At 38.7% G+C, this 23,936-nt stretch overlaps 1 protein-coding gene and 1 long non-coding RNA gene across 4 annotated transcripts in view; one reads left to right on the top strand and one right to left on the bottom strand.

Moving 5' to 3' along the window:
- GRXCR1 (glutaredoxin and cysteine rich domain containing 1) overlaps positions 1-23,936 on the top strand; it is a 298,219-nt gene that overhangs the window by 165,489 nt on the left and 108,794 nt on the right. The window contains exon 1 of one of the 3 annotated variants that reach the window (XM_072944647.1): positions 12,114-13,053. The exons of the other annotated variants lie outside the window; for them this stretch is intronic. Within the exon in view, the coding sequence (XP_072800748.1) occupies positions 12,652-13,053 (402 nt within the window). The 5' untranslated portion in view covers positions 12,114-12,651. Of the gene's footprint in view, positions 1-12,113; positions 13,054-23,936 lie in introns of those variants that run through there. 3 annotated transcript variants of the gene reach the window in all.
- Positions 1,543-6,142, bottom strand: LOC140687516 (uncharacterized). Its single transcript, XR_012061911.1, has 4 exons — positions 6,065-6,142; positions 5,376-5,590; positions 4,774-4,909; positions 1,543-2,757 (listed from the first exon to the last, which is right to left on the bottom strand). It is a non-coding gene; the product is annotated as an uncharacterized lncRNA (long non-coding RNA).

Below are 23,936 nucleotides of genomic sequence, written 5' to 3'. Positions count from 1 at the left end.
GCAGAAACAGGAATGAGACCAGAAGCTAAGGACTCTCTCTCTGTCTCTCTGTCCTGCCCCCACCCTGACCCCAAAACTCTGCTTTTGTGTTCCTCTGGACATCTGTATCTCCTCTTTCCCTACCTGTATGAACAGCTTTCTCAGTTTCTCCATGCATATGGCAAAAATGATCACCCCAAGAATGCCCCTAAATTCCAGTGACCACAAATACTGGCGAAAACCACTATATCTAGTTAGAAATTCCCCAGAGAGAGAAACCCACTGATTATGCTTGGGCCAGAGGTCCCCTGAGGCCAGGGGTGGGCTCCATGCACTCTCTCTAAGGAAGGGACATAGTGCAGCAGGCAAATCGACATGTTTGTTACAGCCGGCATTAAACCTCATTGAGAAGCTAGCTAGACGTTTGTTTTTATGCTTTTTTGTCCCTCTTCTGGTGTGTCTGTGCTCACTCAGGAATCCTCACAGCTTACCCTAATACCACGGTCTGCTGTCTCTTGTCCCAAGCGGCCCCATGCCACGGGAGGCTGTGATGTCCTATCTCCATGCTCCTCTGGGTTTCCTTTGAAAACTCCCAATAAAAAAAATAAGTCCAATAAATGAGGGTATTGGTTCTAGAATAAGAGCTGCTCTGATCTTAGGTAACGTGAGAAGGAGTGGTTTTAATCTGTAGAAATTTTTTAAAGGTTGTGAGCATATAAATATTAAGAATAACCCCTTAAGTCTTGTCAGAAAATAAACATTTAGAGAGATATCATAAAGTCAGTCATCCCTTTTAGTCTAGAACTGTCCTTGTTTTAGCACTGAAAGTCGCTGGTCCTAGGAAACCCTTCTTTCTCCCAGGCAAACCAGGACTATTTGTCACCCTAGAAGTCCACTGAATGCCTTGTTTACCTCTCTAGAGTAGTTTTCAAGGGTAAAGGAGCTTAGTTTCCATCTCCTTCTCATAAAGTGGTTGGGTTAATCCACACTGTTTACTTAGACTAGCTAAGAAAGTGTGTGTTTCTTTGAACCAAGATTCGATAAGCACCCAAGCTTGGCAGGTGTGGATTTAGTCCATAATGAATGGGTATAAGGAATATTCTATACAAATATAACAAATATTCTGCTTTGGTTTTTCTAAAACGAGCACTTCTCAAACTTAGATGTGCACAGGAATCCCCTGGGGATCTTGTCAAAAGGCAGGTTCTGATTCAGTAGCTCTGGGTAGGGTCTGAGGGTCTGCATTTCTAACAGGCTCTCCAGCCATGTTCTACTAACGTTCTGAGGACCACACATTGACTAGAAAGATTCTAAATCACAAAATCTATTGCTCAGGACCCCCACTCTTGGGTAGACAAAACTTCAATTGGAGGATTATTTCGGGGTACACCCCTCTAAGATTATATAAGAATTATGAGGGCTCATTTGGTGATTGGAAAAATCACCAAATGGAAAAGATAAACTTTGCTTACAGTTTCCCAAAGCAGTGAGGACAATAGAGAAATTGATGTCTTTACAAATTTCCCTGCAACACAAATATATCTTTTGGGCATCAAATTTTAAACTTGTGTACTCGTTTTAATTTTTAAAGCTCAAATTTGCTCTGCTGTGCATATAGAACTTGCTGTGCTTCGGTTAGTAGATGTCTGAGTTTGCGAATAATTACTGATGGAATATCTGACCACTTTGGCTGCCAACATCATCACCTAATTGAAATTACAGTTTTCTCTCACTCGGAAGCTATTTGGGTGATCGTTTTGCAAAATCAGCTTCTTCAGATCCCATTCCTTTGACCTGATGTTTAAAGACACAGCAGGTGAGAGCCAGAAACTAAAGCACCAAACCAATGCAAAATCCTCCTCTTCTAGCTTTATGATGAGTTGAGTGCCATCTGGTCAGCTTGGAAGGAAATGCTTCTCAAGATTTTAGTCTCAAGTCTCCTTGGTCATCTTTTAGATGACAGAACATCCCTTGCTGATCTTCGCATATTTCTGATAGGAGTAAGAAACCCGACGAAGGCATAAACACAGAAATGTGAGTCCATCTTCGGTGCCCCCTCGCTGACACTCCTTTGGAGTGCGTGTGGTGGGCTGGCCAAGCCTGGGCGGACTTTGATCTGTCTTGAACAGATGCCTGTAACAAAAAGTTAGCTGGGCTTTAGGGATGGCTAATGTCTCCCAGGCTGCAGAGTGTTATTAAGGCTTGATTGCAATCTCCTGACATGATGACACCGAACTGAAGAACAGGGGCTGCCTGCTTGGCAGCTCTGAGGGCCATTGGGAAGCTCGGAGAAGGCACAGGCACTAAGGAAGAAAGAACGCTGACAGAAGCTGGGCAGGCAGACAGGGCTATTTAATTCAGAGGGTGGGTGCTAATTAATTTATCTGGGGTGACGGGTATATGATCTCTAAGCCAGACTACAAGCTGTTGCCACTCTAGCTGGGGACAATGTCCTAGCAGCTATAGGGATATCATCCATCGTCCGGGTGGCTGACCTCATACTGTATCCATCTTCCATTATGCAGACTCACCATGCCGTGTCTGCTGGACGCCAGCAGCTCGTTTTCTTACCCTTCAGTGTTACTCTCATTGTGTGTGCTTGTCTCTGCTTCTAATTTCTGTGAGAACTCCCTTGGAGCCCCAAAATGATCTGTGGCAGGTGGACAGAAGGAACCCAGGAGTTAGTTGAAGGTTATCACTCCTTCTAGAATGGTGTAATTTTCAATATATGAAGTTTTGGTTTCCTGTGCTTTTTAAGATGGGTCAGATGTTCTCCCCCTGCCAAAAAAAGAGAAAAGGCTAATCATTAAAATTCTCTAAAGCAGTTGTCAGGCCCAGGGTGTCCTGATTTCCTGTCTGGTCTTTGCTTTCTCACTACCAGGAATTATTTTCTCTCAATGCCATTGTTTCATACAACAAAGGGCCTGTCTGATGATGTCCTCCCACCTGCAGCTCTGTGGAGGCGTTTATTATAGTAATTAATTTTTCAAGGCAAAAAAAAATGGCATAAGGTATTAAGAAGTGGAAACAGAAATGAGTGAAAGTTTTGGGGGTAATTTTAAAAAGTATTTTGACGTAGTGAAGAGAGCACTGGATTTGGGCACAGAAGATCTGGTTTAAGCAAATCACTTAAAAATACAAGGAGTCCTCTATGTGTCTGTCAAAATTCCTCAATCTCTAGCACTAAAAGGGTGACATTTATTCTATGTAAGTTACACCTGTGTAAATGTAACTTGTAAAACCTGCTTTATTTATTAAGGATGAAGATAACAGGTGTGCATCTGAAAATACAGACTAGCACACACACATGTGCACAGATACTCGCCATAATATGTCAACTATGAGATGATCACATATCTGTTTTCTGACGACGGGGGTGAGTTCATCCCATCCTGCTGTTCACTCTTCGTCACCCCTGGTCCCTGCAAAGCCTCTCAGTTCCCCTTCATCCTCTGCTTGCGCTCCCGTTTCCCTCCTCTGTCTTACGTGCACTTAAAGACTATACTTCAGTGTATGTTTCCCTTATAAAATATGTACTGTTGTTTGTGCATTCATTTTAAAAAATTCTATTTACATATGTTATTGTCCATAGAACCCATTCTATTTCTGAATGATTTTATCCAGTACTAATACTATGTCTTAAAGGTATATTGAGATTATGTGTAAATGTAGCTCATCGATCCCAGTTCTTTTTTAACATTTCCAGGGCTATTGTTTCCAGTGTCCCACTACCCCACACAATGCTGAAATGAACCTCCTTACACACGTCCCCTCATGGGTCTGTGAGGTCACGTCTCTAGGTTTTATGTCTGTAAGTGGATTGGCTGGGTCATAGGATCCCGAATGCTTGCATCAGTGTATATACACCCACCAGTAATTTTCGGAGGCTCTCAATTTTCCACATATCCTTCAACATTTATGTATTTAAATAGCTTCTGTCTATAATTTTTAATAGAAAATTTCTTGTCATAAAATTTACTTTTAAAAGTATTCTGCAGGGGGAGGTATAGCTCAGTGGGAGAGTGCATGCCTAGCATGCATGAGGTCCTGGGTTCAATCCCTGGTACCTCCATTAAGTAAATGAATAAATAAAACTTATCACCCCCCCATTCCCCCCAAAAATAAAAGTTTTTTTTTTTCATGATTTAAAATAATATTCTAATGTTACAGTCAGAGTGAGGCCTTAATTACTGGACTATCGTCATTTGTTTAACTGCTACTCTCTTTCATGATATTCAGGAAAAATATGCTTCCAAGACAGGACAGAAAAAAGTCTATAGTTGAGGCAACATGATTATTAAATTAATAAATCGAGTCACCGATATTTGGACATGGATAGAGATCTACTTCTTACCCATCTTGTAGTGTTTATAAGAGTAACTTTTTAAAGGAAACTAATGAAACTTCAACTGTATAAAGAGAAACGATTCAATAACTTGAAGGATAAACTGAAGAGAAATGGAAACCCGACTTCCAGAGCAATTCTACATATCCTGTGTCCTGACAGTCATGTTCCTGTGCGTGCATTTAGTCAATGGAAATAAAAAACAGCCGTGAGGTGTGTCCTATCCCTTGTGTAGAGGGATACTTAACTCATTGGCGAGAATTACCTTAGGACAGACTGTAATCAAAAATAGTAAAATTCCCCAGTTTTAGCAATATGTTTACTTTTCATATGCTAAACATCCTTGCAAGTTTCTTTAATTAAAATTAAGTAAAATTAAGCCAACATTTATGTTATATTCTTCAGTGATTCAAAATTTCAGGTGTACATAATGATTATTCCTTCCCCACCTCCTTAACACCATCTCTGATACAAATCTTCAAGTCTGTATTGAATGTTAGGATGATGCCATGATACTTTCAGATCATCAAGATTTGCTATTAATTGGCTTCGGAGAATTCAGTATTGACATGTTGAGCAAGATATCTGAAATTAAAAAGGATTTATTTCAGCAAACAAAAATTAAGTAGATTCATAGACTTTGATCACGAAGTCTTCCTTGAGAGAGAGTTGTCAACATTTTAGATTAAGGATTTTTATGCACGTAATGTACCACATGATATACATAAAAGGAATTTCAGACATCCTTGTATAAAAAAAGAAAGATGAATGCTGATTGTGATTCTCTGGTTAAAATGTAACATTCTGCCTCTCTTGGAGATCTACTTAGACTTTTAGGTACAGAGTGAGGAAAACTTCGGAAAAAAATGAAATAAGCATGCATGAAAGTGTTCTTTTTCAATGATAGATTGTTAGTCACTATGCATTGTGCTTTGTATCAGGTCAGTATAATTTAAGTTACTTATTTATGAAGGACAAATATATCCTTAATAAGAGAGTTCAAAGCAGACTACATACGAGGAAATGCCTCACTTTTTTCTCACATGCTTACCTGGAACAAACAGAATTACTTGCTGTTAAGAATATTATTTTTAGGGTAATTCCATTTTAGACACAAATAATTGCAGGTAGCTTGATTCGTATTCCATCACGCTAGTTTTAGCCCAGATAGGAATGATGTTTTACTCAGTTTGCACATGTATCCTCTTCTTTGTGATGAATTAAATTTTAATAATAGTTTGTTTCCCTCAAGAAGATGATAAACTCCTAAAGAACAAGGATTATCTCAAATATCCTTTGTGAATATCTTCTAATGGTGGGCAGTCAATATAAGAGATTAATAATTTTTATTTCGTTTCTAGTATGACATCAATTCATACTGGAAAAAGATTCTATTGGCAAACCAAGCAGATCAAAGCCAAGTTAATTAGGTTGTCTTAGATTTTCAAGTTTATATATATACAAATTCAAAAGCTTTGGGAACTGCATTAACTCATTTTGCAAAAGATTAACTCATTCTGCAAACACCATAACTCATTCACTGCATGAATGTTACTATGGGACAGTTAACTGAACTCTGCTTTCTAGGGGGATGTGATTTTCAACCACAGAGCTCACAATGCATAGCCCTCATGCCTTCTCTCCAGGGAAACTTTCTGGCCTTTTCTGGGCACAACTTATGTGCTTTTAAATAACAGATAACTTTCTAGTTTACATGCGGACTCAAAATTACAATCTCACCAGAAGCACAAACACATCTCTAGATCTCTACATGAACACAGAATTTTTTCCTGTGTTGCTGGCTCCCTGTTTTTCCTCTTTGCCAGTTTAACCTTCATCTCAGACAATGGAATCAACAGTCCCCTGTTACCTTGGCAACGATGATAGGATAATAGAATTATAATCTCCCAGTGTTCCCTCCTAGCATCATGCTCTTGGAAGAGAAAGACAACACAATTATGAAATATAATTTGTGCTACTTTGAAGTGGCAGCATCCATTCATTTTAAGCATATGGCATTTATTGATTAAAAGATGATGTATGTTGAACTTCCTGTGATTAAAAAAAAACTCAACCACAAGAATAAGACTGAAGTCTGTCTCAGGATAAGAATTTCTTTTACATATATATATATATTTTTTTCAGTCAGCTTTACATGTTTCTTTTGACCTTTTACTTTTTCATCAATTTGAAAATAATGACTAAGAAAAAGTTATCAGCACGGCAGTCTTTAGGAGCATTGCCATTTTATCTGAATAGATTTCAGAATTCTTGAGGCTCTTCACGCTTTCTACAAGCACATTCTCACTGTAGAAAAATAAATTGACACTCTAGGGGCTTACACTTCCAAACTACCACATTCAGCAATGACATTCTGTTGAAATCTGCTGCTGATTTGGAAAATTGCTTTTCCAGTTTGCTTTTCCAGATCAGTTTCCTGAGCTGATGCTTCTAATACTGTGACTCTACTTGCATGTTCTCTTGTTTCTTTCCTGATTCTGGAAAATCCCAAGCATAAAGCCTAATATTTATAATATCAAAGAATACTTTGAGAATCTCTGGGTCTGATTCAGTATTTTTGATGCTTTATTCATTAATCTTTATTCTCAAGTGCCGTATTTGTTCATTCTGTCTGAACTTTCTTCCATCCCGTAGCATTTGGATTTGTTTTTGTTATGGTTCCAGGCAGAATGTGAAGGAGTATATGTCCCCTGTGTAGGATAAATATATGCATAATTTCATTCATTGATTTTTCTCTTTGTTAGAAATTAAGAGATGTCAGATCCATACACCAATATCCTGAAATAATAATGGAGGTAGTTAAAAATTCTTTTTGCTATAAGATATATTTATAAATACTTTACATAGTGACAGTCTGAACGAAGAAGGACATAAAGGTGTTTTTTTTTTTCCTTCCAGTTTTGAGAACCTTAGCCACACAATACACAAGAAACTCCTTATTCAAGAGAAAATAGCAAAATCCTCATTTAGTGCTCAAGAACGAAGCTGAAGCTTATAGCTCCTTGGTGCTAAGTGAAGTGGATGTTTGAATCACTTGGCTTTTGTAAGTTGAAGGCAGCTAAGTCAAGTCTTCAGCACCTAAATAGGTAAACTTGATTCATTGCTCTTTGATTTCCTTGGGAGGTAGATCCTACAGACACAGTATATTATTTACTCTTCAGCATTCAACAATTTCTAATGTAGTGAAGATGGGGCCTTTATTGACACCAGTAGCATTATATGACTCAGATATTTTTGCCTGAAAAGTAAACAGACTTTATTTCCCACCTTGCGTCTAGACTGGAAGCAGGACAGGAAGGGATGGAGGTAATCATGCTAGGTGTTATTCACCTCGCTCCTCAGTGTGTGGTCAGTCAGTCTGTTCTGACATTAAAATCTAATTTAGCTAATTTTAATTCAGCAAACATTTCTCTGAGCACTATTTTTGTGCAAAACGCTCTACCAGATACAGTGGGGAAATCAAAGATAAGAATTGAACTGGAAAATCTATTTCGGGAAGCTGTTGCTTGGGGACTCTTCATGGATTCTCCTTCATCGGTGATTGTGTTAATTGTAGAGAGTTGAGGTAATTATGTAAGGGAATGCTGGGTACATGCTGAGTCCACAGCCAAGCAACCCCGGGAGTCTGAGATGACCATGCCCACTCAGGATCTGAAGTGACAGGTAGAACCAGGGCTGAAACCCCTTGCTCCCAGAATAGCACTTAACACACAGTCAACAGTCCAGAGCTGTGTAGACTGAATGAGCTGCAGCAACCTGGAGCCCTTCTCCAGGATCTAAGTGATGACAGATTGGTTGAGCTTTGAAGCTCTAGAATCAGATCAGAAACAGATTACCTTGAGTCCCTGTCAGCTATTTAGGCTCACCTGGCTCCATTCTTCTTCCTGTCCTCCAAATGGTAACCCCCACCCCATATCCATGGGGTTTCGCATCCAAGGACTCAACTAACTGCAGATGGAAAATATTCAAAAAAATTCCAGAAAGTTCCAAAAGCAAAACTTGAATTTGGCACACACTGGCGACTATATAAATAGCATTTACATTGTATTAAGTATTACAAATAATCTAGAGATGATTTAAACTATAAAGGAGGATGTGTATAGGTTATATGCAAATATTAAGCCATTTCAGATAAAGGACTTGAGCATCCATAGATTTTAGTATCGGTGGGGGTCCTGGAACCAATCTCCCAATATACTTAGGGATGAGTTTATTTATATTTAGCTATTTTAAGGAACTTATAAGAACTTATACCTATCATCCATTGAGCAGCATTCTAAGCAGTTCATATCCATCATTCTATTCAGTCTTGCCAAATATTTGATGCAATAAAAATGACTATTTGACAGATGAGGAAACTGAGGCTCCAGGTTACTTAGGGGATAGCATATCTAAAGTTTAAACCCAGCTTTGTGTGTACCCACACCCCCATTCCTAACCACTAATCTGTAAACTAAGAAATCGTCCATCTTTCATCTTATAATACAGTAGTCCTGTTTTCAAATAATATTCCCTTCAATGCGCTCAGTTTCTTTTCTGATTAGAAGTTCTCTGCACTTTAAATTAACAATTGAGCTGTAAATTCTGATTTGCAAATTCATGTTGATTAAGAAAGGTTCAATATTCTATAAGCTGAAAAGTTTCAGGGATAGCTCATTTCCCCTATTTCACTGATGGTTAGTGAGCCTTTTTTCCCCTCTCATCACCAAGGTAGTTAGAAAATAAAAATTGATAGGTTCTTTCTCTCCAAATAGAAGTTCTGAGAACAGCACTTGGGGAGTGAGTCATAATTTATTGCTTCTCGAGGGACAAGTGTTACTGGAGAAAGTCCATTACCTTGCCAACAGCTGGCAAAATTTCTTCTTCACTTTCAGTGATCAATTTTTAGCACTTTCAGGACCGAAAAATAAAATAGTGAATGTGATCACTGTAAAGTAGCAGCAAGTGGAAGCATTTTGCCCATATTTACTGTGATCAAGTGATTTAAAAATATGCTCCAAATGCCAGGAATATACTTAAAATCACTTCTCCCCAAGCAATGATACTCACGCACAGAATAATATGTGGGCAATATTTGGAGACAAGATGAGTGAAAGAATAATTATGTTATAGAAAATCAAAGGGGAAAGGAGGGAGGGATAAATTAGGAGTTTGGGATTTGCAGATACTAACTATTATATATATATAATTGATAGACAACAAGGTCCTACTGTATAGCACAAGGAACTATATTTAATATCTTATAATAACCTATAACCTTGTAATAACTTTTTTCATGAAAAAGAATATGAAAAAGAATATGTATAACTGAATCACTATGCTGTACACCAGAAACTAACACAACATTGAAAATCAACTATGCTTCAATAAAAAAGAATATGTTTCATGTCATACTTTCTTTACAAATAAGGAAATAATTTGATATTATGATTAAAAAATAATACTAACAAGAAATATCCAGGCTTAGGTCTACCTGCTAAATTTCTGTTTTAACTAGGAATTGAACAAGGGGTATTTTTTTCTTTGAATTAATCATTGATGGTAATTTCCAAGGTAGTTCTAGTTTGGTTAATATCACATTCAGCCCTCTATATAGCTTCTAGAATTTGTAACTTACTATTTTAAATAAATAGATTCTCATTCGTGTCAAACTTGAAATAATTCTGGATTGGTAAAATCGCCTATCATTGATAGTGTTTTTGTTCATGTTTTGAGTGGTTGCATAAATCAAGAATTAAGTTAGGAAGGAAAGCCATTTCTAGTCTTGTCCTCTTTTGAGAAGACCTTTGCAGAATGAGAGTCATGCTTGTCTTTAGCCACTCTGCTTTTTTTGCTTCTTTGAACAAACCTGTGGTTTTCTGCCTCAGGGCCTTTTCACCTGCGACTGCAGCTGAGGAACTATCTCCAACCACTCCTGCCCACCTCAGATCTTTGCATTGATCTCTTCTAGTTTTGGTGGATGGTATTTAATGACTCCTCTTCAGAGAGGCTTACTTCTTTTAAAAGTAGACTCCCTTCTTTTATCATTTCTGATTATATCCACTTTTTCCCCTTGGTAATGCTGGTTACAATTTTTATTACATATTTACGTGTTTATTGAATGTTACCTGTCTCCCTCTAAGGGCAGGGATCATGCCTATTATGTTCACCTGTATAGATCCAGCAACTCTTTGATGTTTAGTAGGTGCTCAATAAATATTGTTAAATGAATAAATGATTGTAAGAGTACATCTGAAGGAAATTCTTGCTGAAGGGTAGATGCTAAACTAGCAAAACGAAATTATAATATAGGGAATAATAAACTGATTCTGGGAAAAGATGGCAAAAAGTTAGAAAGTACTACATTCATACTGAGCAGCTAGAAACAAATTGTAAACAGAATGAGGGTGGAGAGTGTTGAGAATAGCGTTGGTGTCTTTTATTGGCGCTGACTAGATATTTGGTCATTTCAAAAACGAGGGATTCTGTACGTGCTTAAAACACACCATGCTGAACTACAGCTATTTTGTTTAAGCATTATGTTACAATGGAAAGAATGGACCATAATTTTATATATCTTTATATTTACTATAGTCTGTTGCTGTATCTTATCCTTGGGTGGCACTCAGTAGATACTTACAGAATACTCATTGCCTGAATGAAAAAAGAATTATAAGGATTTAGCCACTGAAAAGAAGAGCTTAATTTTTATTTTAGCTTAAGACAAGTGTGTGCATTATAGTTACTGAGCGCATGGTATACATCAGGGCACATATCTTCTCTCTCTAGCAGTTACTTCTTTATGCTTGTAGTCCAATGCAGTGGTCGTGGTTGTGAATTTCTCTGTGACTCTGACAAGCTCAGTATATGGCTTCATGATCACTGGGGTCATCCACCTAGCAGATGGGGAAGGAAGAGAAACAGCATGGACAGGACACCGTCTGTTAACTGCCTTGGTCCACAAATGACATGTCACTTTTGCTCACATCCCATCGGCAAAAACTCCCCACTTGTTTATTCTCCCCTTAAATGCAAGAGGCTGGGCAGTGTAGTTATGTGTGTATCAGAGTGTCTCACCTTCGTACTCATTGGAAGAAAATTCACAAAATTATGAACATCTCTAGTGAAATTACTCGTAACTTATTTTCAACTTTATGCTATTTTCTGAAGTTTCTTTTTTTTAAACATTTTTTATTGATTTATAATCATTTTACAATGTTGTGTCAAATTCCAGTGTTCAGCACAATTTTTCAGTCATTCATGGACATATACACACTCATTGTCACATTTTTTTCTCTGTGATTTATCATAACATTTTGTGTATATTTCCCTGTGTGAAGTTTCTAAATAGGTATAAATTAAGTTGATAACCAGGTAAAAACTATAAACGTTAAAAAAAAAAAAAACTTGAAGCATGGTGTCAGGGCCATCTAAGTACCCTCCCTCTGGAGGTGCAGGCAGGTTGGGGCACTCACTGTAGAGTAAGTTTCAATATGACCTTGGATCTCAGGAGGTTGTTCAAGTGCTCACGTAAGTGACAGGAAATCCACTGAGTGCAGCATAAGGAGGACCTTCTCTATGCACGGGTGATTTGGATTTAATATTTATCAGTGCTGATCTCCTGGATTGCTCTGGCTGATCTGGCTGGCTGGGAGGATTTTCCATTCTTCCCTAACTGTTTCCATGTTTCCTTTCCAAAACCTCTCCCTCTGTCGAAGAGAAGAAAGTTTTCTGCTAGCAGTAATTCATCGTCTCCAATGCAGATGAAGTCTATTTGATGATTTAATAGAACTAATATTGATGGCTCTATGTAGACATGCAACATGTTGACTGCCCTGTTTAAAGAGCATGAAAGACAGAAGGAATAAGCACTATGAGACTATGACACCTCCCATCCTACACATTTGATTCCATATTTTATCTCTGGTCTCCACACTGAACTGAACAGGTATTTCTGCTGCAAGATCCTTTTCAGCACTCACCACTGGCTTCAAAGTTCAAGTCTTTCATTTCCTTGTCCCATACTTATTTTCTGTTTCATTGACTGCTGCTTTCTTGCACTTGTCCTGTTAAGGAGTCCACCATGGCTATTGAATATTTAAAGGCTGGGATCACTTTGCAGGTTTTAGTTTAAATGTAACCATAGCACACACACACACATTCATTATTAATGGCAGAGATGCGCTGTAAGTTCTGGGGAATCTTCTTTCCTTTTGATGTTAGTTTCCTAGGAGTGCTGCTGTCACTTGAATTTAGCTCTGACATTGCCACGTGGCAAGTGGGCTAACGCAGTAACAAGGGATCCAGAATTATGTGAACTGTGTATTATGTGGGTGGATGGGACCATGCTGAAAAGGGAGATGAAGCCAGAAAATGACCGACCACGCAAAGTCCGGTTTCGAATCGCATCCTCTCACAGCGGGCGAGTTCTGAAGGAGGTATATGAAGATGGCCGGCCGGCTGGCTCTCTGGATTCTGAATGTGCCAGTATCTGTGGCATAGATGGACTGAGTGAGTCTGATGGACAGCAGAATGGCCACATAGGATCGGAAGGTGACGAGCATGAGAACGACCAGGATAACTTGCTGGTGTTAGCAAGGGCTGCCAGCGAGAAGGTGTTTGGTACCAGAAGAGTCAACATTTTAAGCAAAAATGGCACAGTCAGAGGTGTTAAATATAAAGTCAGTGCTGGACAAGCTCTATTTAACAATTTGACCAAAGTATTACAGGTAAGCCATTGTACTTTGTGCCTCCTGCTCTTTGTTTCTAACTCACCATCTCGACACCCCTCTATTCTCCAGTTTAATGCAAGCCTCTCTTATACATGACTCCTTCATACTTCATGAGTCACTTCCACATCTAAGATACTGTTTCAACAGCCATCAGTTAAAAATTAGGTCATTATGCTTAGCAAACTAGGTTGACTTTTTTTTTTTTCAAATTGGCGTCTCTCTCTTTTTTACTGATGTATTGTCATTTTACAATGTTTACTCTTCTCGTGTACAGCAAAGTGATTCAGTTCTACATGTATATATTCTTTTTCATATTCTTTTATAGCACAGGGAATTATGTTCAATACCTTATAAAAGCCTGTAATGAAATAGATTGACTGACTTCTCAAAGCCAAATTCCTAACATATAAGTAGTCTTCTCCCAGTGTGTAATGACTAAAACAACGTCTCTATTTCATAGCCAAGGATGGGGAAGAAGACAGACTACAGTGTTCAAAGCATTTGAGCAAAGCTTAGGAGTTAATTTCTAGTTAATCATCCTTAAGACACCTGTTGAGCTTTTATCATCACTTGTATGGATATTTAAACCAGAGAAGACTGAGTGCTGCATTCAGTGGAGGTGGATTCAGTTGGAATGTTACGAAGATGTAAAGGCTGATTTGACTTCCTCCCATTCCTGGGGAGGTCGCAGATTTCATCTGAGGTGCATTTCTCCATTAATTTTCCGTTAAGAACTCTTGAGCAGCACTTGGAAAGTTATTCTTCTATAAATGTACAGACCATGATCCAGATTTTATAGTAAAAAATGAACCCTTAAAATGTGATAGATTCTGCATGGTAATGTAGGAATATATTATTCAGGCCCTGGGGCCATTGGTAATGATCTTAGGTTAAGACAAGTTTTTGAAATTGCCTGGAAGCATTGGTGAAATGACTTTCTGTTAAAAATAGGCATTATTATTTCAGGAATGGGATTCATAATCACTACCATTAAGGTAGCAAACCAATATTTTTCATTGTAATACTATTTTATGTTATTCTTAATATTTAAATAAAATGGTCTCTTTTGATGAATTATTCAATGCCTTGGCATTATATCATGACATGGGAGGGGTGGGGAGAAGGAATTTTAACCATAGACACCTGACTATTTTTCATTTAAAGGAAGTATTCGGAAAGGCCATATTATGAGGATTTAGAAAAGAAATTAAAGGGTAAAAGCAGTTAAAAATCAAAGAGTCTTTTCATATATAGAATTTACCAGTGGAGGGTTTCATAGATTAGGGGTGGGATCAAGAACCAAAAACCAGAAACTGATAACTATGTTTTACTAGTTTGGAAACAATCCTGTGCAGATGTCTAGTCATTAGGCTGAGTTCACCTTAGTGGTCTCTGTACTTCACTCAGTGCAGAAATTGTTACTGCCAAAGTTTGACCAAGACTCTATGACGATTAAGCTTAAAAATGTTTGCATTTTGTGATTAATTTAGCTTGTCATGATTTGAATTAACTCTATGATTTGGAGGGTTATTTACAAAACTGCGGAATCTGTTTAAGTACTTCGATTTGAATTTGTTCAAATCCCCCCCAAAAAACTATCATATGAGTAAATACCTTAAATCTTCAAAGCCTACAAGAGAAAAGCTTTTCCCCGCTATGGCTTTATCCTGACAGTGCTATAAATTCACAAATAGCAAATAGAGGAAATTCCAAAATCAAAATTTTAGTACTAGACTAGGTTACAATATTTACTTATATTTTTATGCATAATTCATCACTTTTTTGAGAAAAAATCCAAAAAGGCTGTCATTTTCTAATAATTTTACCTCATTTCATTTAGTCATACTTTAAGAAGACAATAATGGTTGCTAGCAGAGGTCCCTCAAATCAGTTAATCAGTTTCTTTTTTTTTCCAGCTGGTCCTTCTTTTTTTTTCTTTTTTTAATAATTGTAAAGTAATCATCACATGGTAGGTATTTACAAATGTGGGCCATCTTCGTTAGTATCATCAACACCATCACCTTCATCATTATCATAATCTCTAATCTCTGCAGGGCAAAACAGAAGTTAGAAGAGCTCCTACCCCGGATCAAAGCTGCCAGCTGCACTGTCCCGGGGGCTCTATCCACATCACTGTCTGTGTGAACAGCACCCCCTGGGGTTGTGCAGTACAGTCTACACAGTGCTGTGTCGCGAGCTGACTTGGATGCTCGCTAAGAGATGTGTATGACATGAGGGGTGACGCATGTCTCAGGCATGACTGAATAGGTTCCCACAGGCATCCCAAAATGCAATAGCCGAGAAGCCCCAGAGGGTAAAAGCTGAAGTTACACATTCGATTGCTCCCATAGATGGATGTGGGGCCAGGCAGGACTCTTCCCTGGATCTCTGTGTATTTTCCAAATCCTTTGGAAAGCAAGCAGGAGACCTAACTAGACGTAACTGTAATGTAGCAGTTTCTCTGAGGCAGGAAAAAGGGAGGACCTAGGAGTCAGGTATTTGATCAGTGTTCCAATGCATAAATAATCTTATTGAGGAAAGGAACTGTGACTGAAGAAATAGTCAGGTTTTTCTTCCCGTTTTAGGTTATAAAACCTTAAAGCATTCAACCTGCAACTTGAGAGGAAACTCTAAATATAAATGTAATCTTTCAAAGACCCTATATGTCACTTGGCTCCCTCTCTATTAGTTTTGCATTATGTTATTGCTGCCTCATAAAACATTGGCATGTGCCTTGCAAAAATTTGAGCTGTGCAGAGACTAGTCATTGAAAGTGTTTGTTTCAAACATTTGTACTCTTAGCAGCACTTGTTTAGAAAGTTGTCTATAAAATTAGAACAAATCTTCATTTCATTTGTCAATTCATTAACCCTATAGAATCCTGGGTAATTGAGGATGTGCAGTGTTAATCAAGATTGTAAAATGTAGTGATGGAGAGAAAAGGTCACCTGGATGATCAGGTGGGCCTTGTAGATGGTGGTTCGCTGGTGAATCACTCCAGGGCCTTGAGCTGGTCTAAATTGTGGCTCTTCAGATGTGAATACTTGACTTTTTCATGTCTCTCAGAGATGACAAGAATGTAATGCCTGAGAGAAGCCAATTTGGAAATCTGAAAACCTAGAATCTAGTCATGTAGCCTGGAAATAGGGATGTGTTAGAGGTTGTTTGGGTTATTCCTACAAACAGAGAAGTTTGAGAATTATTGACCTACACGTAAAAAGAAAATCTAACAAAAAATATTCCTTAGTGTTCTTTATGGCTTCCATGTTTATTGAGGAAAATGGAGAAGATGTGTGTTGATCTGTGATCTTATTGTGATCGGCTAGATCACCAGGAGGGTCTTTCTTGAGCCAAAGATAAGTAGAGGCACACTGATAGACGTGCTTCCTGCTGGTGCTCGAATTCCTCAGTCACTCGTTGGTTTAGAAACAGGCCTAGAAATCTTACCAGTATGCTTTGAAATAGGTGTTCTGGTTTAGGTCTCTTTAAGAAATTCTACTGTAAGGATATTTATATCTAGATAAATAATTTTATTCATTTTTTGGAAAATTTTTGAAAACCTTTTTTATTTATTAAAAAATTACATACTGTTTTCTCATGCAAGACAAATTACAAAACAACTGTAGAGCTCATAGTTCTCCATCTAGTTTGCATGACTGAGTTTGAGATACACCTTGCTCTCAGCAGCAGCATTATTTCCAGAGTCTCTAAGGGTGGGTCAATGATGCAGATAATTAAGGTCATTAACTGTTTCTAATTTATTCTTATGGGATTAAATTTCAGGCAGTAATCTTTTCTTGCCCTTCTCTGCAAACCTTCTAATCATACTCTGTTAGAATTGTCTACTGTAATTTCCGTAATTTTAATTTCTAAAAATTTAAAATTACTGTATTAGAGAAAAAATAGATGCAAAGAAGAAAAGTAACTACAGCACATACTCTCATTTAGTGGCTCCTTTTAAGAACTCAAACATATAACCTCCATCTATGTATATACGTTCCTACCTCTGGTTGGTGTGCGTGTGTTGAGCAGTCTAACATTTCAAAACAAATAAAATAAAAGTAATAGTGCATTTGCAGAACACTTTACATTATGCAAAGGGTTTTACTTACATTATTGTACTTAATTTACCCAATTTTTGTGAAATAAGCAGCATGTTATTATGATGGTGATGCCTGTTTTTAAATAATTATTTTTAAATAAATAAATATCAGAGAAATCAGCTGGCCCCAAATGCTGCCTTTTGTTGTTTTTTCAAAGTATAATGCTCCATATAAAAATTTCCAACTTTACCTCTTGAAATGTTACAATGACAAAATATGAAGATTTACAAGACTAAATATATCACATTATGATATCATCTGGTCTTTTGAAACTTTAACATTTGGTTAGCAGATTTTTAACTGTATCATTTATTGAACATTCGGTCCTCTCCTAGGGGAGGTTTTTCTGCAGAGTTAAATAGCTTCTTAAATTGTACTTTGAAAAATTATCAAAACTTACATTTTTGTAGCAGCATTTGATTGAATTGTCATGAGACTGCAAGAGTTGATGGAGACCACGGGAGGGATGACTTAGTGCCCTGAAGGAAGACAGCTGCTCCGTGTTGCTCACCTAGCATGGAGGGTATTGACCCAACTTTCCGGCCATACTTGTCTAATTCACTGAATCTAGTTTTGGTAATAGAATAATATTCTAGGAAAAAAATGAAACAATGCTCTTAATGACTCTAGTCCCAGTGGTTTATTTGGACCACTCTGGACAAACAACAACAACAATAGTAAGCATTGATTAAGTACTTCCCGAACACCAGGCACTGTTCTCATTGTTTATGTGCATTGACATGTGTATTCCTCCAAGCAACTCTATAAGGTGGTGTCATTCATTATTAATCAATTAGTCACAACTTGCGCTTCTTTTCTCTATATGAAACATTAAGTTGTAGGATTTAAAATCCATTTATCCAGGGAAATTCTTATGTAATATGCTGTCAAAACAAGCATCTACTAAGGGAGATAATTGCCTTTTTAGCTATCAGTAGGCAAGAAACTCTAGGATTTTCTTTTTTACATTTTTTTATTGCGTTATAGTCATTTTACAATGTTGTGTCAAATTCCAGTGTAGAGCACAAATTTTCAGTTATACATGAACATACACATATTCATTGTCACTTTGTTTTTTCGCTGTGAGTGGAGTTTTGATAACAACTTTGAACGATGCAAGAATCTACATTGAGAAATTAGATGACATCACTCAAGAAGCAGAAAAAAGCACCAAAAATGAGTTGGTACTACTGATATATTACTTGGGTGCAATTAAAGAATTGTAAATTGTTTGAGTACTGTGACCACCTTCCACATACCATCCCTTTGCTACTCCTTCTCACAGCATTTAACGGTGATACTAATCAGGACCCCAAGAAATGTTCTTACTCAGAGTTAACAAATTGAATGACCCTCTCATTAACAGTGATTATTTTCTTCCGTTCCTGCTCTTTTGGGTTTGGAGATTTCCTATACTGGATAGGAACAGAGTTTGCATGGTGGTAGCTTGGTCCATTCAAGTCTTTCTGTGGTGACTTATCTTCAATATTCATCCAATCATTTGTTCAATAACCGTTTACTGCGTATCTACTCTGGAGCAGGCATTATGCTAGCTAAGATGAGGACTAAAACCCAATATTCCTGCTGTCATGGAATATTCAGCAGTGTATTGTGAATGGCTGTGTAAAGTGATTCCTGGAAGAATTCAGATGTAACACTGGACTTGGACTCTGTTTCTGTCTCCAGAGGATTCTCCCTCCTTGTTTTCTTGTTGGCCATTCATTGCCTCTGCCACCCAGTCTCCATTTCTCCAATGCTTATGTTTTCCTCAGTTTAGTCTTTCTCTTGTTAGACCATCATTAGGAATCTAATATAATCTCTTCTTTCTCTTGCTTTCCATCTAATTTATTTCTGTCTCTAGGCCCAAGATCTGAAGGGTAATCTATATAATTAACGACCCTTATCTTGACACTGCAAGTCTCCAGAAGTCAGTAATGGTGGCTCTGACTGTGAGCACTGACTTATCCAATCAAGTCCTGTGAATCTTATTAAAGTTTTCTCTCTTTAGTTCAATGAATCTGTAAATTGGAATATGTCTTATTCTCTTCTGTTTATCAGAATCCTTGTATCATCATGACATTTTAATTTGTAGAAGCTTGGTTTCAATTGCTTGAAGACGAATCCCACAAATTTGTCTGAATTCTGACTTCAGAACAACATGCTGAGCAAGCCCACAGATTCCGCAAGATGACTTGGAACTGCTTAATGAGCTCTTACTGCAGCCCATGCGCACCACATAATTAGGGAATTAGCACCTGATGTCTCCAAACTTTATAAAAGCAATAGAAGAGCGGGACTAGACAAACATTCTCTGGGTGGCCTACTCATGCTTGCAGACATTCCGCTATCTTCCCTGAAACCCAGTATTTGAATGTTGTATAAAAGCCATATAAACATTTAATTGTCTATTAATTGACACTATATAAATATATCAATCCCTCAATCACTATTGCCTGGAAGGAATTTTTAACATTATGCACAGAATAAAATACCATACAGAAATGTTTGGTTAAGGGAATTGTATGCATGTGCACACGTCTATTCAACTAAGAATTTGGATCTCTCTGCTAAATTTCATTTTTCTAATAATTTGTCATCTCACCTAATTGCGGACAAATTATTTATGTCTTAGAACCTACCATGAAGAGGGAAGAAGCAGATGTACATTTTGTCCATGTAGCTCTCACACACAGTTCATCGACCAAATTACAGGAGTATTCCTTATTTTATTGATTCCTAAACAACAAAATTAGGCCATGAAAGCATTAAGTTGCTTCTTTATGTATCTTTTATGGAACTAATGATATGGAATTACAGATCTTCATTATGTGAAATCTCCGAAAGCTTGACTGGTTTGGGTGGACAGATGGTAGAGTCGGTGGACAGAAGTGGACAGAGGTGGGTAGAGGTGGGTGGAGTCGTGAAAGCCAAGGCATTGATTTGCAGGAGGTACAGTCTTTGTGAGCAGAGAAGGCGCTGCGGAATTATGCGCCACCAGGTCAGCGGAGGGAGAATAGGAAGGAAGTCAGAGTCCCAAACCAGTGGAAACTCAGTGAGGGCCACCTTAGGAAGGGGACAGGAGGTGGATGGGCTATGGCCGTAGAGGAAGTCGGTGGGTCTAGAGATGGGGAGGGGCTTCATGGATTAGAACTTGGTCTGTGTGAAGAAGCTGTGGGCAACCCTGCTTTGAGGGCCCCAGAAGCAGCCCACGCTGGCAGAGAGCTGTCCTTACCTGTGCAGTGCCTTTGGTGGGGAGCCAGGGTCACCTGCCCCTCATGGCCGTCTTGGGAGCACCTTCTTTTGACAGCCACCAGCACACACGGCTCATGCCGAAGTAATGCTCTCTCATGTCCCGAGATTCTGCTGAACTCCTTCCAAACTGTCCCAAGTAAACACTCCCCTTCTCCCTGACACAGGACTCCTGATTTCCCCTCGAAACAAAAAGCAGGGCCTTTGGCATCCAGATCAATCATGCTGTTTATGTGAAAAATAAAGCCTGCAGTATCCGTGTTTAGGAAGGACTGAATGATGGTAGTTACTCACCTCATGTGTTAGTTTTCTATTGCTGTTGAATCAAAATGCCACAAACTTAGTGGCTTAAAACAACACAGATTTATCACTTTATAGTTCTAGAGGTCACATGTCCGAAATCTGGCAAAAATCAAGGTTTCAGCAGGGCTGTGTTCCTCCTGGATGCTGTAGGGAAGAGTCCATTCCTTGCCGTTTGCAGCGTCTGGAGGCTGCACATTCCTTGGCTCAAGGGTTCGCATCACTCTGACCTCTCCTTCTGTTGTTACATCTCCGTTTCTAACTCCCTCGCCTCCTTTTTCTCTTTTATAGATACTTGTGATTACACTGCGCTCACCTGAGTAATCCAGGCCAATCTTTCTATCTCAAGATCCTTAACAAAATTGCTTCTGCAAAATCTCTTTTGCCATTTAAGGTAACATATTCACAGGTTGTGGGATTGGGGCATGGCCATTTTGAGGTGACTTTTAGTCTGTCTCCTACACCTGGTAGGTGCGGTGAGCCTATTTTGTCTACGAGAAGACTAGGAGTTTGCGGTAGATAAAATCATTGGCTCTGTTATCTCCACGCCCTGGTAGCACACGGACATGCTTTTGCATGGAGTGTGCCTTTACAACCTTTGACTTCAGTCTTGGCCACCTGACTCCCACTGGACAATGGGATGGTAATAGATGTAGCACGTGCAGAGGCTTGAAATGTGTGAATTGCGTGTTTGGGTTTGCCCTCTTGTACTCCTTCCATCACCAAAAGAAGGACATGCTGCAGGAGGCTGGCTGGTCCCAGAAGAATGAGAGACACAAAGAACAGACCTGGACCCAAGCCCTGCATAGCTTAGCCTAGATCCTAGACTGCTAGCAGCCCCTCAGACTCATGAGTGAGCAGTAAATGCTTAGGGTTGTATTCCACTCAGTGAGGGTGGTCTGTTTAACCACAGAAGCAAACTGGCTCAAGCTCACAGATACTGAGCAGTTTGCTCAAAGTCACAGGATGGTAAGTGATGTAACTACCAGAACGTTTATCTTCAAAGACTGGGCTCTGATCTGCTGAGCAAGTAGTGTCCAGCCTCTCATCAGATGCCTGAATTTTCTCTACAGTATTACTGCCAAGGTATTATCTAGCCTTTGGTGGGGATTCCTAGGCGCATGAGATTTAGGGTCATTGGCAGGCCAAGGTTTCAAGTCTTCTCCCCGTTCTATGGATATTGAATCTATCGAAACTGGTCTACCGGGAGCGACTGAAGACCATCTGCCATCCACTTCTATGAATGTAACTTAAGATTAAATTAACATTTTTGGTGTCTACATCACCCTATTGTTTTTTTTTTTAATTCTTATTTTTATTGAAGTGTAGTTGACTTACAATGTTAGTTTCAGGTGTACAGCAAAGCAGTTCAGTTATATATATATACATATATATATCTGTATACATTTTTGTACATACATATATTTTCAGTTTCTTTTCCATTATGGCTCATTGCAAGAAATTGAATATAGTTTCCTGTACTATACAATAGGTCCTTGTTGTTTATCAATTTTATATATAGTAATGTTTATCTATTAATCCCAAACTCCTAATCTATCCCTCCCTGCCCTTCCCCTTCTATGTCCTACATCACACTGTTGTGATGTTGGCATGCTGACTGATGTAACATGTTCCATAAAACATCTATTTTTCATTTAATATAATACTGTTTTGTTAGTTTCCTTGCTGAATATGGGTACTGGACTCCACATTCAACAAAATTTAATTTTATTGTGTTATTCCAGGCTGTTAAAATCCTTCTGGACTCTGGTCTTGTATCTCGCTGTACTTTAGTACCTTATTGAGTCAGCAGAACACAGTTTTGATCACGGCAAATTATCAGTATGGAATAATATCAAGAGCAGAGAAATAAATTTAAAGAAAATTAAACATCCCTAATGCAGTAGCGAGTGTATTTTCGTAAGCATTACAAACCAATAAAGATAAACCATTGGTCTTATTCTAGCATTGAAAAAAGAGGGAGACAAATGACAGATAAGTGGTTGTGACACAGACTGCCAGCCTCAGAGGATGCCACGGGTTTCCCCTTATTAGTTTCTTTAAGAAGGATCCTTGTGTATTACTCTTACAGTGCCAGAAACTGTTTATCAGGAAGGGAGTCATGTGTCCCAGAGAGGTCATGAATTCTAATTCCTGCCACCTGAGGGCAATAACTACCATCTCCGGGAAGCAGACAGCTTGTAGTCACGATGCAGCATTGTATGTTGGGTCAACTGAATTAATAATACTCAGCAGCACTGGGCTTCGAGAGTCATGAGGCTTCAAGCACAATTCAACTTCAGCAGCAGGAGCCCGAAGGCTGGAGATTTCCCTCTCTTGAGTGTCTGGTGGTTTTACCTGCAGGTCTAGTGCATACAGTTATGCACATTTTTTTCAGTTAAAAAAAAAAGTATTAAGAAATCTATGACAAGGACAACACAAATAAACCAACCGTCCTTTACTGAGGGGTCCTCTCTTTCTGACCACACAGAAAGCTAAATAATGGAACTTTGGGACACAGTGTCGTAGATTCTCTTAATCATAGTTGTCAGGACTCTTGTGATTGTGGAATTTCCCTTTTCGTATGTATTTTTTTCTCTTTTTTCCCATCGTTTTAGTTTCTGGTTAGTTTCTGCTTACTTTCACATCCTGCAAGGCCAGTGCTGCCAGCCTTGGTAACTCAGTTACCAGTTGGTTTTCTCAGGGAGTGTGTGTTTTTTTAATATTTTTGTGAAGGATTTCTAGAGATGAAACTATACCCTCAAGAAGAGGCCTGGTGGTGGGAGCTTCTGAGGACTGAACTGATGCAAAGCCTGTGTTGGGAACTAGGTAGCTGCCTGCTCAGCCTGCACAGCATCTCTCCCTCTCTCTGTCCCTCCCCCTCCTTCTGTTGGAGTTTATGTATAAATGAGGCACAACTGACCACCGTCAGGAGCATCGTTTGACTTGATTTTTCCACATCAGATTAAAAGTGACTCTTGGTTTTTATTTGTAGGGGTGGACAGGAAATTTTATCTAAGTCATCACTGGGACACCTTTCCCCACGCATTGTGATCTGTGGGATATGCAGGTTTTCAGGGGGCCGGAAAACCTCGAGATGGTCCTGGTCCACGGATCCTGGGAGATCCGTCTTCATGTGGCCCCTTCAGTCCCGTGACACCACACTGCTGCTCCAGGCATCTCTCAGGGCCCTTCACGTAAGTCCTCTGTCAGGAAGCTCAACTTTTA

The sequence above is a fragment of the Vicugna pacos genome, chromosome 2 (genome assembly GCF_048564905.1).
Source record: "Vicugna pacos chromosome 2, VicPac4, whole genome shotgun sequence".
Taxonomy (NCBI): Eukaryota; Metazoa; Chordata; class Mammalia; order Artiodactyla; family Camelidae; genus Vicugna; species Vicugna pacos.
This window is presented reverse-complemented; position numbering and strand designations above follow the sequence as displayed.